Source organism: Balaenoptera physalus (genome assembly GCF_965194825.1).
Source record: "Balaenoptera physalus genome assembly, chromosome: 14".
Classification (NCBI taxonomy): Eukaryota; Metazoa; Chordata; class Mammalia; order Artiodactyla; family Balaenopteridae; genus Balaenoptera; species Balaenoptera physalus.
The window spans coordinates 45,215,461-45,229,791 of NC_138893.1; the positions used below are offsets into that span (position 1 = coordinate 45,215,461).

The 14,331-nt window shown below is 40.1% G+C and overlaps 1 protein-coding gene across 7 annotated transcripts in view; it reads left to right on the plus strand.

The window, feature by feature from the left end:
* Window positions 1-14,331, plus strand: part of SORCS1 (sortilin related VPS10 domain containing receptor 1) — a 556,698-nt gene that overhangs the window by 352,524 nt on the left and 189,843 nt on the right. For all 7 annotated transcript variants that reach the window (XM_082425095.1, XM_082425099.1, XM_082425096.1 and 4 more), the window contains exon 5: window positions 14,029-14,102. In XM_082425095.1, coding sequence (XP_082281221.1) covers window positions 14,029-14,102 — 74 coding nt within the window. The remainder of the gene's footprint in view (window positions 1-14,028; window positions 14,103-14,331) is intronic.

Consider the following 14,331-nt stretch of genomic DNA (forward strand, 5'->3'; position numbering starts at 1 on the left):
GCCTCCCAGAGGTCTTCATCTCAGCACCAAGACCCAGCTCTATCCAACTGCCTACAAACTCCAGTGCTGGACATCTCAGGCCAAACAACCAGTAAGACAGGAAAGCAGCACCAACCATCAAAAAAAAAAAAAAATTGAAATGACAAAAAAATTTGTTGCAGAGGAAGGAGCAAGGTAAAAACCTACAAGACCAAATAAATGAAGACGAAATAGGCAACCTGCCTGAAAAAGAATTCAGAGTAATGATAGTAGAGGTGATCCAAAATCTCGGAAACAGAATGGGGAAAATACAAGAAACATTTAACAAGGATCTAGAAGAACTAAAGAGCAAACAAACAGTGATGAACAACACAATTACTGAAATTAAAAATACTCTAGAAGGAATCAATAACAGAATAACTGAGGCAGAAGAACGGATAAGTGAGCTGGAAGATAAAATGGTGGAAATAACTGCCAGGGAGCAGAATAAAGAAAAAAGAATGAAAATAATTGAGGACACTCACAGAGACCTCTGGGACAACATTAAATGCACCAACATTCAAATTATAGGCATCCCAGAAGAAGAAGAAAAAAAGAAAGGGTCTGAGAAAATATTTGAAGGGATTATAGTCAAAAACTTCCCTAACATGGGAAGGGAAATAGTCAGTCAAGTCCAGGAAGTGCAGAGAGTCCCATACAGGATAAACCCAAAGAGAAACATGCCGAGACACATATTAATCAAAAATTAAATACAAAGAAAAAATATTGAAAGCAGCAAGGGAAAAGCAACAAGTAACATACAATGAAATCCCTGTAAGGTTAACAGCTGATCTTTCAGCAGACACTCTGCAAGCCAGAACGGAGTGGCGGGATATATTGAAAGTGATGAAAGGGAAAAAGCTACAACCAAGATTACTCTACCCAGCAAGGATCTCATTCAGATTCGACAGAGAAATTAAAACCTTTACAGATAAGCAAAAGTTAAGAGAATTCAGCACCACCAAACCAGCTTTACAACAAATGCTAAAGGAACTCCTCTAGGCAGGAAACACAGGAGAAGGAAAAGACCCACAATAACAAACCCAAAACAATTAAGAAAATGGTCATAGGAACATACATATCAATAATTACCTTAAATGTAAATGGATTAAATGCTCCAACCAAAAGACATAGACTGGCTGAATGGATACAAAAACAAGACTCATATATATGCTGTCTACAGCAGACCCGCTTCAGACCTACAGACACATACAGACGGAAAGTGAGGGGATGGAAAAAGATATTCCATGCAAATGAAAATCAAAAGAAAGCTGGAGTATCAATTCTCATATGAAACAAAATAGACTTTAAAATAAAGACTATTACAAGAGACAAAGAAGGACATTACATAATGATCAAAGGATCAACCAAGAAGAAGATATAACAATTGTAAATATTTATGCACCCAATATTGGAGCACCTCAATACATAAGGCAAATGCTAGCAGCCAGAAAAGGAAAAATCAACAGTAACACAGTAATAGTAGGGGACTTTAATACCCCACTTTCACCAGTGGACAGATCATCCAAAATGAAAATAAATAAGGAAACACAAGCTTTAAATGACACATTAAACAATATGGACTTAATTGATATTTATAGAACATTCCATCCAAAAACAACAGGATACACTTTCTTCTCAAGTACTCATGGAACATTCTCTAGGATAGATCATATCTTGAACCACAAATCAAACCTTGGTAAATTTAAGAAATTGAAATCGTATCAAGTATCTTTTCTGACCACAACGCTATGAGACTAGATATCAATTATAGGAAGAACAACTGTAAAAAATACAAACACATGGAGGCTAAACAATATGCTACTAAATAACCAAGAGATCATTGAAGAAATCAAAGAGGAAATCAAAAAATGCCTAGAAACAAATGACAATGAAAACACGATGACCCAAAACCTATGGGATACAGCAAAAGCAGTTCTAAGAGGGAAGTTTATAGCAATACAATCCTACCTCAAGAAACAAGAAACATCTCAAATAAACAACCTAACCTTACACCTAAAGCAATTAGAGAAAGAAGAACAAAAAAACCCCAAAGTTAGCAGAAGGAAAGAAATCATAAAGATCAGATCAGAAATAAATGAAAAAGAAATGAAAGAAACAGTAGCAAAGATCAATAAAACTAAAAGCTGGTTCTTTGAGAAGAGAAACAAGATTGATAAACCATTAGCCAGACTGATCAAGAAAAAAAAGGGAGAAGATTCAAATCAATAGAATTAGAAATGAAAAAGCAGAAGTAACAACTGACACTGCAGAAAAACAAAGGATCATGAGAGATTACTACAGGCAACTATATGCCAATAAAATGGACAACCTGGAAGAAATGGACAAATTCTTAGAAAAGCACAACCTTCTGAGACTGAACCAGGAAGAAATAGAAAATATAAACAGACCAGTCACAAGCACTGAAATTGAAACTGTGATTTAAAATCTTCCAACAAACAAAGGCCCAGGACCAGATGGCTTCACAGGCGAATTCTACCAAACATTTAGAGAAGAGCTAACACCTATCCTTCTCAAACTCTTCCAAAATAGAGCAGAGGGAGAAATACTCCCAAACTCATTCTTCGAGGCTGCCATCACCCTGATACCAAAACCAGACAAAGATGTCACAAGAAAAGAAAACTACAGGCCAATATCACTGATGAACATAGATGCAAAAATTCTCAACAAAATACTAGCAAACTGAATACAACAGCACATTAAAAGGTTCATACACCATGATCAAGTGGAGTTTATCCTAGGAATGCAAGGATCCTTCAATATATGCAAATCAATCAATGTGATACACCATATTAACAAATTGAAGTACAAAAACCATATGATAATCTCAGTAGATGCAGAAAAAGCTTTTGACAAAATTCAACACCCATTTATGATAAAAACTCTCCAGAAGGTGGGCATAGAGGGAACTTACCTCAACATAATAAAGGTCATATATAACAAACCCACAGCCAAGATCGTCCTCGATGGTGAAAAACTGAAACCATTTCCACTAAGATCAGGAACAAGACAAGGTTGCCCACTCTCACCACTATTATTCAACTTAGTTTTGGAAGTTTTAGCCACAGCAATCAGAGAAGAAAAAGAAATAAAAGGAATCCAAATTGGCAAAGAAGTAAAGCTGTCACTATTTGCAGATGACACGATACTATACATAGAGAATCCTAAAGATGCTACCAGAAAACTACTAGAGCTAATCAATGAATTTGGTAAAGTAGAAGGATACAAAATGAATGCACAGAAATCTCTTGCATTCCTATACACTAATAATGAAAAATCTGAAAGAGAAATTAAGGAAACACTCCCGTTTACCACTGCAGCAAAAAGAATAAAATACCTAGGAATAAACCTACCTAAGGAGACAGAAGACCTGTATGCAGAAAACTATGACACTGATGAAAGAAATTAAAGATGACAGAAACAGATGGAGAGATGTACCATGTTCTTGGATTGAAAGAATCAACATTGTGAAAATGACTATACTACCCAAAGCAATCTACAGATTCAGTGCAATCCCTATCAAACCACCAATGGCATTTTTCCCAGAACTAGAACAAAAAGTTGCACAATTTGTATGGAAACACAAAAGACCCTGAATAGCCAAAACAATCTTGAGAAAGAAAAACAGAGCTGGAGGAATCAGGCTCCTGGACTTCAGACTATACTACAAAGCTACAGTAATCAAGACAGTATGGTTCTGGCTGAAGAACAGAAATATAGATCAATGGAACAGGATAGAAATCCCAGAGATAAACCCACACACAATATGGTCACCTTATCTTTGATCAAGGAGGCGAGAGTATACAATGGAGAAAAGACAGCCTCTTCAATAAGTGGTGCTGGGAAAACTGGATAGCTATATGTAAAAGAATGAAATTAGAACACTCCCTAACACCATACACAAAAATAAACCCAAAATGGATTAAAGACCTAAATGTAAGGTCAGACACTATAAAACTCTTAGAGGAAAACCTAGCCAGAACACTCTGTGACATAAATCACAGCAAGATCCTTTTTGACCCACCTCCTAGAGAAATGGAAATAAAAACAAAAGTAAACAAATGGGACCTAGTGAAACTTAAAAGTTTTTGCACAGCAAAGGAAACCATAAACAAGATGAAAAGACAACCCTCAGAATGGGAGAAAATATTTGCAAACTAAGCAACTGACAAATGATTAATCTCCAAAATATACAAGCCTCTCATGCAGCTCAATATCAAAAAAAAACCCAAACAACCCAATCCAAAAATGGGCAGAAGACCTGAATAGTCGTTTCTCCAAAGAAGATATACAGATTGCCAACAAACACATGAAAAGATGCTCAACATCACTAATTATTAGAAAAATGCAAATCAAAACTACAATGAGGTGTCACTTCACACCAGTCAGGATGGCCATCATCAAAAAATCTACAAACATTAAATGCTGGAAAGGGTGTGGAGAAAAGGGAACCCTTTTGCACTGTTGGTGGGAATGTAAATTGATACAGCCACTATAGAGAACAGTATGGAGGTTCCTTAAAAAACTAAAAATAGGACTACCATACGACCCAGCAATCCCACTACTGGGCATATACCCTGAGAAAATCATAATTCAAAAAGAGTCATGTACCACAGTGTTCATTGCAGCACTATTTACAATAGCCAGGACATGGAAGCAACCTAAATGTCCATCAACAGATGAATAGATAAAGAAGAAGTGGCACATATATACAATGGAATATTACTCAGCCATAAAAAGAAACGAAATTGAGTTACTTGTAGTGAGGTGGGTGGACTTAGAATCTGTCATAAAGAGTGAAGTAAGTCAGAAAGAGAAAAACAAATACCTTATGCTAACAAATATATATGGAATCTAAAAAAAAATTGGTTCTAATGAACCTAGGGGCAGGAATAAAGGAATAAAGGCACAGATGTAGAGAATCGACTTGAGGACATGGGGAGGGGGAAGGGTAAGCTGGGACGAAGTGAGAGAGTAGCATTGACGTATATACACTAGCAAATGTAAAATAGCTAGCTAGTGGGAAGCAGCTGCATGGCACAGGGAGATCAGCTCGGTGCTTTGTGATCACCTAGAGGGGTGGGATAAGGAGGCTGGGAGGAAGCTGCAAGAGGGAATGGATATGGGGATATACGTATGCATATAGCTGATTCACTTTGTTATGCAGTAGAAACTAACACAACACTGTAAAGCAATTATATTCCAATAAAGATGTTAAAAAAAAAATTCTATGAGATGGAGTCACAAATTCTGATCTGAAAGGCTCTCACTCTCTTGACTTGCTTAATTCCAATGCCTGCCTGGCTGATCTAACTATAGTCATGATGAGAAAATGTCCCAGAACAAGAAGACTTGTGATCCAAGGCCAAACAGCCTCAGTTACTCCAGGAAAGGCGATGGTAAGCAATATCCAACCTCAGAGGCTGGGGACATGGACGCATTGTTTAGGGTCCTTCCTTGCTTCCTGAAAGTCAGGAAGAAAAAAGCAATCACAACTTCTTCTCCTTGCCATTCCTCCCTTCCTCAGGGCCTGTGGACAGCTCAGGCTAGAGGCAGTAATCAGCAGAAAGGGGAGAGTGTGAGAACTAGTATTGACCTTTTACTCTGTGGCAAGCCTTATGCCAGACTTTTCACATTGATACCTCAACTTTATTCTTACATGAAACATCAGATGTATCATCATGCCTATTTAGAATTGGGGAATCTGAGGCTCTGAAAGGTTAAGAAAATTGCCACGGTGGTTGGTAGAGCCAGGAGTCTTATCCAGGTTTGACCCTCTTCACTCAGTCCTCGCTGCACCAAAACACTTGCCTCCCTACAAAAGCCATTGCGATACTTTTCTTTTTTTCCTTTTCTTTAATTGCCAATTTTTTTTCTATTTTTATGTAACCATCTTTCCACTGTCCAACCTACCATGAGACCTGTTCCCTCTGACAGATGCGCTAGTACACATTTCAAGAGCTGAGTTTCACAGCAGGGAGAAAACTGTTGTTTGAAGATCACACAGCAGAGGAAGGGAGAGGGAGGGACCGGCAAGCCAGAGGGGAATTGCCCCTGGCTGCTTCCCAGGCAGCCAGCAGTCCCTTGTGAACCCTCGGACCAGCTTGTGACTGAAGCACTGTGACCCCTGCTCATCTCTTCCAACGTTGCACCAGCTCTAGTCCCAGGGGTCTGTGTGTAAAATCTCCCCCTGCCCAGGTAAAATGACTGGAGCTTTCAGAAGTGACCCTCTCTGTAAACTGGTGCAGTCACTATGGAAAACAGTCTGGAGATACATTAAAAAACTAAAAATAGAGCTACCATATGATCCAGCAATCCCACTTCTGAGCATTTATCCAGAAAAGATGAAAACTCTCATTCAAAAAGATAAATGCACCCCAATGTTCACAGCAGCACTATTTACAACAGCCAAGACATAGAAGCAACCTAAATATCCATTGACGAATGGATAAAGAAGATGTGGTATACACACACACACACACACACACACACACACAATGGACTATTTATTACTCAGCCATAAAAAAGAATGAAATAATGTCATTTGCAGCAACATGGATGGACCTAGAGATTATCATACTAAGTGAAGTAAGTCAGACAGAGAAAGACAAATATCATATGATATCACTTATATGTGGAATCTAAAAAAATGATACAAATGAAGTTATTTACAAAACAGAAACAGACTCACAGACATAGAAAACAAACTTATGGTTACCAAAGGGGAAAGGGGGAGTGGGGGGAAGTATAAATTAGGAGTTTGGGATTAACAGATACACACTACTATATATATAAAATTGATAAGCAACAAGGTCCTACTATACATCACAGGGAACTATATTCAATGTCTTGTAATAACCTATAATGGAAAAGACTATGAAAAGGAATATATATATGTAAAAAGAATATGTATATGAAAAAGAACATATATATGCATATATATAACTGAACCACTTTGCTGTACACCAAAAACTAACACAACATTGTAAATCAACTATACTTCAATAATAAGTAAATTAAAAAGCAAAAATAAATAAATAAAAAAAATAAATCAATAGTCCTTGGAATGATTAGATTAAATATCTGGATATTTCAGAAAAGCATCTAAAGCCCATCATTCAAATTTAAGACAAAATTTATAGTTCCCTGTGTATATAGCACAGGGAACTATATAACTATATTCAATATCTTGCAATAACCTATAATAGAAAAGAATCTGAAAAAGAGTATATATATATATATATATATATATATATATATATATACACACTCACATATATATATATATCTGAATCACTTTGCTGTACGCCTGAAACTAACACAGCATTGTAAATCAACTATATTTCAATTAAAAAAAAATGTGACCCTCTCTTACGCTCTACTTCTAGTCAGATTTTTTTCCTTTTAAAATTTTGTTTATTATTATTGTTGTCATTGTTGTTGTTATTGCCTTTCCTCCTTCCCACACCCGGGGGCCCTGACTCACCCAGGCACCCATCTCTTCCCTGCCCTGATGCAGTCACCTTCTAACTGATCTCTCTCCTCTGTTCCATCTTCACACGGCTAATGGATCCATCTTACGGAGGCACGCTTCCAGTTATGTCCCAAGTGACAGTTTTCTCCTCCTGCTTATTTTTGTCTCTCAAAACCTGCTGAGCTTCATCATATATTCATTTAAATAATGGTATGATTACATGGTTATTGAGGGCTATTCATTTTTTCCCATCAGTGTCTTGATATTGGGGATCTGTGATATAGATCCTTAATAGCTTCTAATTATTTTACTTATCTTCCATTTATTTCCATATCTATATTATAGAAGCTTTAAGGCCGAGAGTCCATTTGAAATTTCCCTAAGTACCTCCAGACCTGGGAGCACAGGAAGAGTCCATGAATTGAACTGGTCCACAGCCACATATTGACCCTTGTTGCCCAGCCAGCCCCAGTTCCATATGTCTAATCCCCCAAGCCTGCCTCAAAGTGCCAAACACAACTATGGGGTGTGTGACAGACTTCGGTGACAGCTGGGGAATGGCCAGTGACAGATTTGATAAATCCAGCCTTCAGAGAGATTGATGGAGCCGGTAACATGTCATCATTCCTGCTCTCTCTTCATCAGCAAAGCCTGAGCGCTCAGCCTTGGTGCCCTTGTCTTTTGACCTTTGGGGACAGTCCCCATTAGCTCCCCGCAAGTTATGGTAGGATTGCATTCATCCAGCCTGCTCCCAGGCCATGTTTATAGCCTCTACTCCCACTTCACTTCCCTTTACGCACCTCCACCAAACTGGGTCTCTTGAAGTTGACAAAAGAAGAACAGAGATACCGCTCTAACCTTTGCTGCTCTGTTTATTTGCTCAGACTGACCCACTTGCCCTGGAACACTCTTTTTTCACATCTTCAAATTAAGAAATTTTTACTGTATTCCTATTCCCACCTTGAAAGCTTTGGCAGATTCCCAGCTTCTTCCTGTCTTACATAAGCCACCACAGCACTCTGGACAAAATATAACACTTACTATACTTTGTGTGTGATATCCCCTGAGAAGCTAGCTTTTTCTTTGGGGAACTTACATCTCTTGGGGGTTGGGGGAGCTGGTCTGGGATGGGTCATCATGGTTCTCTATCTATCCCTGTACCCACCGGCCAAGGAGAAGACCTGTGTCAGTGCTGGGTGAAGTTTTAGGTCCTTTATAATGTGATTTCCCCTAAGAGTGGGTTCTGGCTTCCTGTACGGTGCAACTAGAGCAGCAGAGCTTATCTCTGAAGACCATGGATTTCTCTGGACTGATTTTCTTCCTATTGAGGCTGTGGGAGGAGAGAGCTTGATATCTGCAGTGCCTTGGGGGTTGGCATTAGAAATTTATTTGAAGTCCTCAAGGTCCCATCTCTTTCTTGCTAAAAAGAATGCAGTAACAGCAGTGAGAACTGGAGAGTCAGGAGGTGGATGAGTGCTTTGCACCCAGGCCATCCCCAGGGCGGTATTAGGATGAGGCAAATCAAATAGAACTGGCAGGGTTTTCTGTCAGCCTTTTCAGGAAGGGCAATTTGCAAGCCTCCTGTCTCTAAAATGTTAAGGGCAGAGAAGGAAAGGGGAGGGAGCAGGCAACCTTGAAAAGAACCAACTGCAGGAAGTGTTCCTCCAACAAGGAAACCTCTGCAGGAGCCCACGTGGGGGAGGCCAGGGACCTGCCTCCTGCTGGGAAAGTCACCGTGGGGACCTTTGTGGTGAAAGCATCCAATCCCATCAACCAAAGACTGAAACATGCTATCACTCTTACCTTCTACCAAATGGTGTCCTTGCACCGATTTCCTAGCTGCAAAAGAAAATTCCTAATGTGTACCTATCTAACGATCTAAAATGAGGGGCTGCATTGCTCTGGTTTAGAACTATTGAGAAGACTTTTTGGAGACAGTGGTGCTTGCAAGCTTTTGCATCAACACAAGGAAGTGGAATTTCTATTCAAAGAAAGATGCCACTCTGCTAGGGATTCAACCAAAGTGTGAATGATAAGAAGATGGAAAATGAAAGTTGGAAACAGCTGCTCTCATGCCCCACTTCTTTCAGCCCATCTTAATCTGCTATAGTTTAGGTATCCTGAGCAAAGTCAATGAATCTCACTTTTGCCCACCCCCAAGCTATTTGTCCTCCTGTGGCCTCTCTCTTTATTCTCCCTTGGAACCTGTGCCCCTCAGCCAACTTGCAGCCCTGCAGGCCTCTGGAGCATGACACCAGAGATGACTGTACAATTGGTTAAAAGCTCATAATAAAACCAACCCTTGAAATTGGATCCTTTGCAATTAACTGTATTTTTATCTGCACTCTTCTTATAGCAGACAGAGGCAGGTGGCAAGAAAACAAGTCAATGTGAGAGATGTCAAAAAAAAAAAAAGTAGGAGAAGGAAGGAAGGAAGAAAGGAAGGAAGGAAAGAAGAAAGGAGGGAGGGAGGGAGGAAGGAAGGAAGGATGGGTTAATCTTCAGAGGAGGAACATGGCAAGAACTGTTGACAGCCCCAGACCAGCATAATAACGAAGTGGAGAGTTGGGCCCTGAGACTGCTAATAGGTCTTGAGCATAGATGAACAATGGGTTTGTGCTCATTAAGTTGTATCTACTGAGATGGGGAAGTGGTCTCAGATAGTTTAGAGTGATTCTAAACGGGAAGGATTGTCTGCCTTGCATTCTTAGTTAACCAGAATCCTTCCCTCCTCCTTTTCTAAAATGTCTACTCTGTTTTTTCCCCAATATTTTGTACCAGTGTTAGCAAAACAAAACTAAACTAAACCCCTCCAAGAGTGGCCTTGGGGGTTCATGACAGAGGGTTAGTAGATGAACAGCGCTCTCCTAAAACTAGTTGAAATATTCTCTTCCTCCCCCTGATCTTTCTACCTCGCTCGTTCTCTAGGCTTAGCACTGCTGGAGAAAGCGGCCGATGCTTTCTCTGATGTGACAGATAGTAATGATAGTTCTCAGTTCTGTGTTCTGACAGAACTGAGAAACCTTGGAGCCGGAGACAGACAGGGAGGGAAATAAATCTTACTTAGGTGCTGCCAACACTCTGAATTTTATTAAAGGACATTGACTCGTTCTACACGGAAAGCCTTCCACTGGTGGCTGAGACAGTCATTGGGTAAAAAAGGCTTTGATCGCACTTTTTTTAGTGGAGGAAAACTTTGTTGCCAGACTCTGCAGGTTTAATTAGCACATTATCTTGGATGGCTGTGAGTTGTTTTCTTCTTTTCTTGGTATAACATCAGGCTGGACAATTAACTTCTTAGAGAGAAAAGGTTTGAAATAGTAGGTAGAGTATACAGAGCAGCTCTGTCGAGGGGTGAATATTCAAGACCCTGCCTGCAAGTCCTTGCGAGTTTCAAATGTACTGATACTTATAGTTTTGTTTGTTGGTTTTAGGTACAGACCTCTAGCTATGGATCCATGGAAGTAAAACATATTCCTCTGCTAAATTACCTTTGTCTATCCTTTGGGAAACCTGAGTGTTTTACTAGGTAGATCCATTACTAGGCAATTTGCATCATGTAAAGTCAATACTTTTTTTTCCTACCTTCATCATCTACTATGTGCTAGGCACTCTATAGATACAGAAGGATGGGATTCCAGACACCTAAAAACTTTGTGATCTCATCAAAGAGGCAGTGAGTGATCTCCGATATTTTAGAGTGATTTTAGATAGGAAGGAATTTCTGCCTTGCATTAATAAAAGGCTCTCTTGAAAGGCTACTAAGAAAGTTAAATATAAATATGTGGACTATAGTTTGATAGCATTCCTTGTACCATAATTCTTTGGAAATGTGGCCACTGGGAAATCTCAGTGTGTAGGAGAGGGTTCATAGAAAAGATGTCCTCTGATCTGGACCGAAAAAGAAGACTGGCATTGAGGTAGGCAAGTCTTGAAGCCACCTCTGCCAGAGTGGGTAGCACCAGTGAAGGCATGGCAGGGGGCATGTACCCACGTGTGAATGGAAAGGTGAGAAAGCGAGTCCACTGACACTAAAGGGTACCTTTTGAGATAGGAAACTATAAAAGATGTCACTGAGCTGAATAAGAGAGGCTTGGTTTATTGGATTGTTTGGTGTACCCACTGCTTGAGGGGCCTCTGGATGCTTACAAATAACAAAGCATCCCCTTGAAGAGGATAAAAACAATTATCATGGGACATACCTGACTGGTCCACAGGTTCTGAATCCAAGCCTAGGGCGATCAATTAAAAAAGACATAGAAGAAAAAAAATATATACACACAGATGCTGGAACCCAACAGTTCCTCACAGAGATGAATTCTGTGTAAAGGCAGAGGTAACAATCCCTTGGTGTAGCCTTAGGAGAGCTCAGAGTTTATATATGATTTTCAGAATATATGTGGCAAGTCTAGCCTTCACAGAGAATTATCATTTCAAACCACCCTGATTCTCTTACATTTGCATAAATCTTTGTATATAAATATAGGTATTAACATACATTTATAAATAGATATAAGCACACACAGTGGTGTGATCTCTGTTTCCTTTAAACTTGTAGAAAGCAGTGCAGCTCTGGGTTTCAATTAAGAAAGATGGTGCAAGGGGAGAGGAAGTATCAGACACTCCGGATCAAGTGCTTGCTGTTGTAATCCAAGTCTGAATATTAAAATGCAAGTGTTCAGGACATACTGGGAAACAAGAAGCAGGACGTGAAACCTCTGGCTGCTTGGGTTCTGAATCAAGAGGGAGGATGTTGTCTTATCTTCTGTCATCTCTACGAGGGGAGCTGTCTCCCCATTTCTCCTTGGTGCTCTTAAAATGGATCAAGCATGAAATGTACCCAGGAAACCTTTCTCCCCCAGGCATGATGGGGCAGAGAAAAATAATAAGACTTGAAAGAAAAAGCCACAGATTCTTCTTGGCTGGATGCCCAAATACTCTGTAGTTGGGGCCAAGCGAGCTGCTCGCTTTGGTAGCCAAATATTTCAGCCTTTTTTTTGACTTCAGGATGTGTTTTGATCCAGTGGATACAATGTCGTGGCAAGCTCTTCCAAGGGTCAGTAAGTACCCACTTGAGCTGACTTATTTCTTGGACATGGCTGGTACATCTGCAGCCTTGATGAGTCACTTGGTGAGTCATTTGACCCTTCACTGAGTGCTGGGGCTGGAGGGGGAGGACAATCATAGTTCTCAGTACAGAGTGACTCACCATGCATTCACTGTGGGATTTGGCAAATGCGGTGGTGGACGACTGGGATGTGAGTGGGTTACAGACCAGGAACATAGCAGAAAGGAGATGTTCCAAAGGATATTTTTTCAAACCAGCAGCCAAATGTCCATGGGAACCAGAATACCTAGAGTAATAGGAATCTCTGGGCTGCCATCAGAGGACACTTCTAGAGGCAGAAAAGGTTCCATGGTGCTATAAAAATTACTGGAGAAGAGCAGGGGTATGGAGCAAGCCAGCAATGAAGAACGAGATGTAAGGGAAGAAGGACCTTTGGAGGGGAAGGCGTATTTGGAGGGTTAGACCCTGTCTCATGAGAAGTGTTCCCTTGCAGTTGCCCTTGGAAAGCACTGAAGCAGTGTAGCAACTGGACTTGAAATCTTCAATAACCATCAGTAAAATGGCCATAATACTGGGAGTGATGGTGTGCGGATTAAATGAAGGAATGCAGGAGAAGCACTTGGATCATAATAAGAGCTTAGTCCACGTGGGCTGCTGTTAGAGCCTGAAGTTCCTCTGCTTCCTTTTTAAAAAACCAACACTGGCTCCTCTTGCCTGCAGGATCGATTCTGGTCTCCCTAACTGGGCCTTCAAAGCCTTTTTCAAGTTGCTCTCAACATTTTCATCTAAATTTATTTAGATAAGCCAGGCTTATTCATATACCGTCCCTGCATTACTCACCTTTGACCCACGTTATTCCCTTTGTGAGTAATGGCCGTCCCATTTTTGTCAGTTTGAATTCTGCCATTCATTCAGATCCCAATTGAATCCCCGCATATCTCGGAAGCATCCCTGATTGACTTCTGAGTCTCCTTCCTTTGCATTCCTTTATCACTGGTGGCATGCTCGTTATTTCAGTCAGGTTTTGGTTATGCTGAGAGCCAGGCTTTCTGAGAGCCAGGTCTAGATTTTGGACTTCTTTGTATTCCAGACAACATTCTGCCTATGCTAGGGCCAGCGGTATAGCTCACCAGGCAAAACGGGGTATGAATCCCAGTTCACTCTGATATTTAGTGGCATGTGATTTCCAATAAATCACTTAATCTTTGTGAGCTTCAGTTTGCTCAACTGTAAAATGGGGATATTAATGTCTGCCTTGCAGAATGTATGTGGGGAGTAGAACTGATATGCAGAGCACTCATCTGGCATAGAATGCGTGCTAAATAAATGGTAGATATTATTATTGTTAATAATAATAATAATAAAATAATAATAATCCAGTGAACCGATGTTTGTGCATTCAATGTACTGTAAAGTCGTGGTGTTGAATACTTTCTGTTGTCCACAGTTATACAGCTCTGCTGAATTTGGGAGAAGGTGGCAGCTTATCCAGGAAGGGGTCGTACCGAACAGGTTCTACTGGTAAGTCTCACTCTATTTTCTAGCACATTTAAGATATCACCTGTGAAAATGAGCATTGGAATCTTTTCCTCACCCAGAACTCTCACGTGAAGTCTGTTCTTATTGGGTTACGCACACATCCCCTAGGGCAGAAGGTGACATTGGAGTGGTAAACATCTTAAGGGAATGTTAAAGCAGTGTCATAAATCACTTAACAAACCCAACATAGATAACTGAGATTAATGGACTA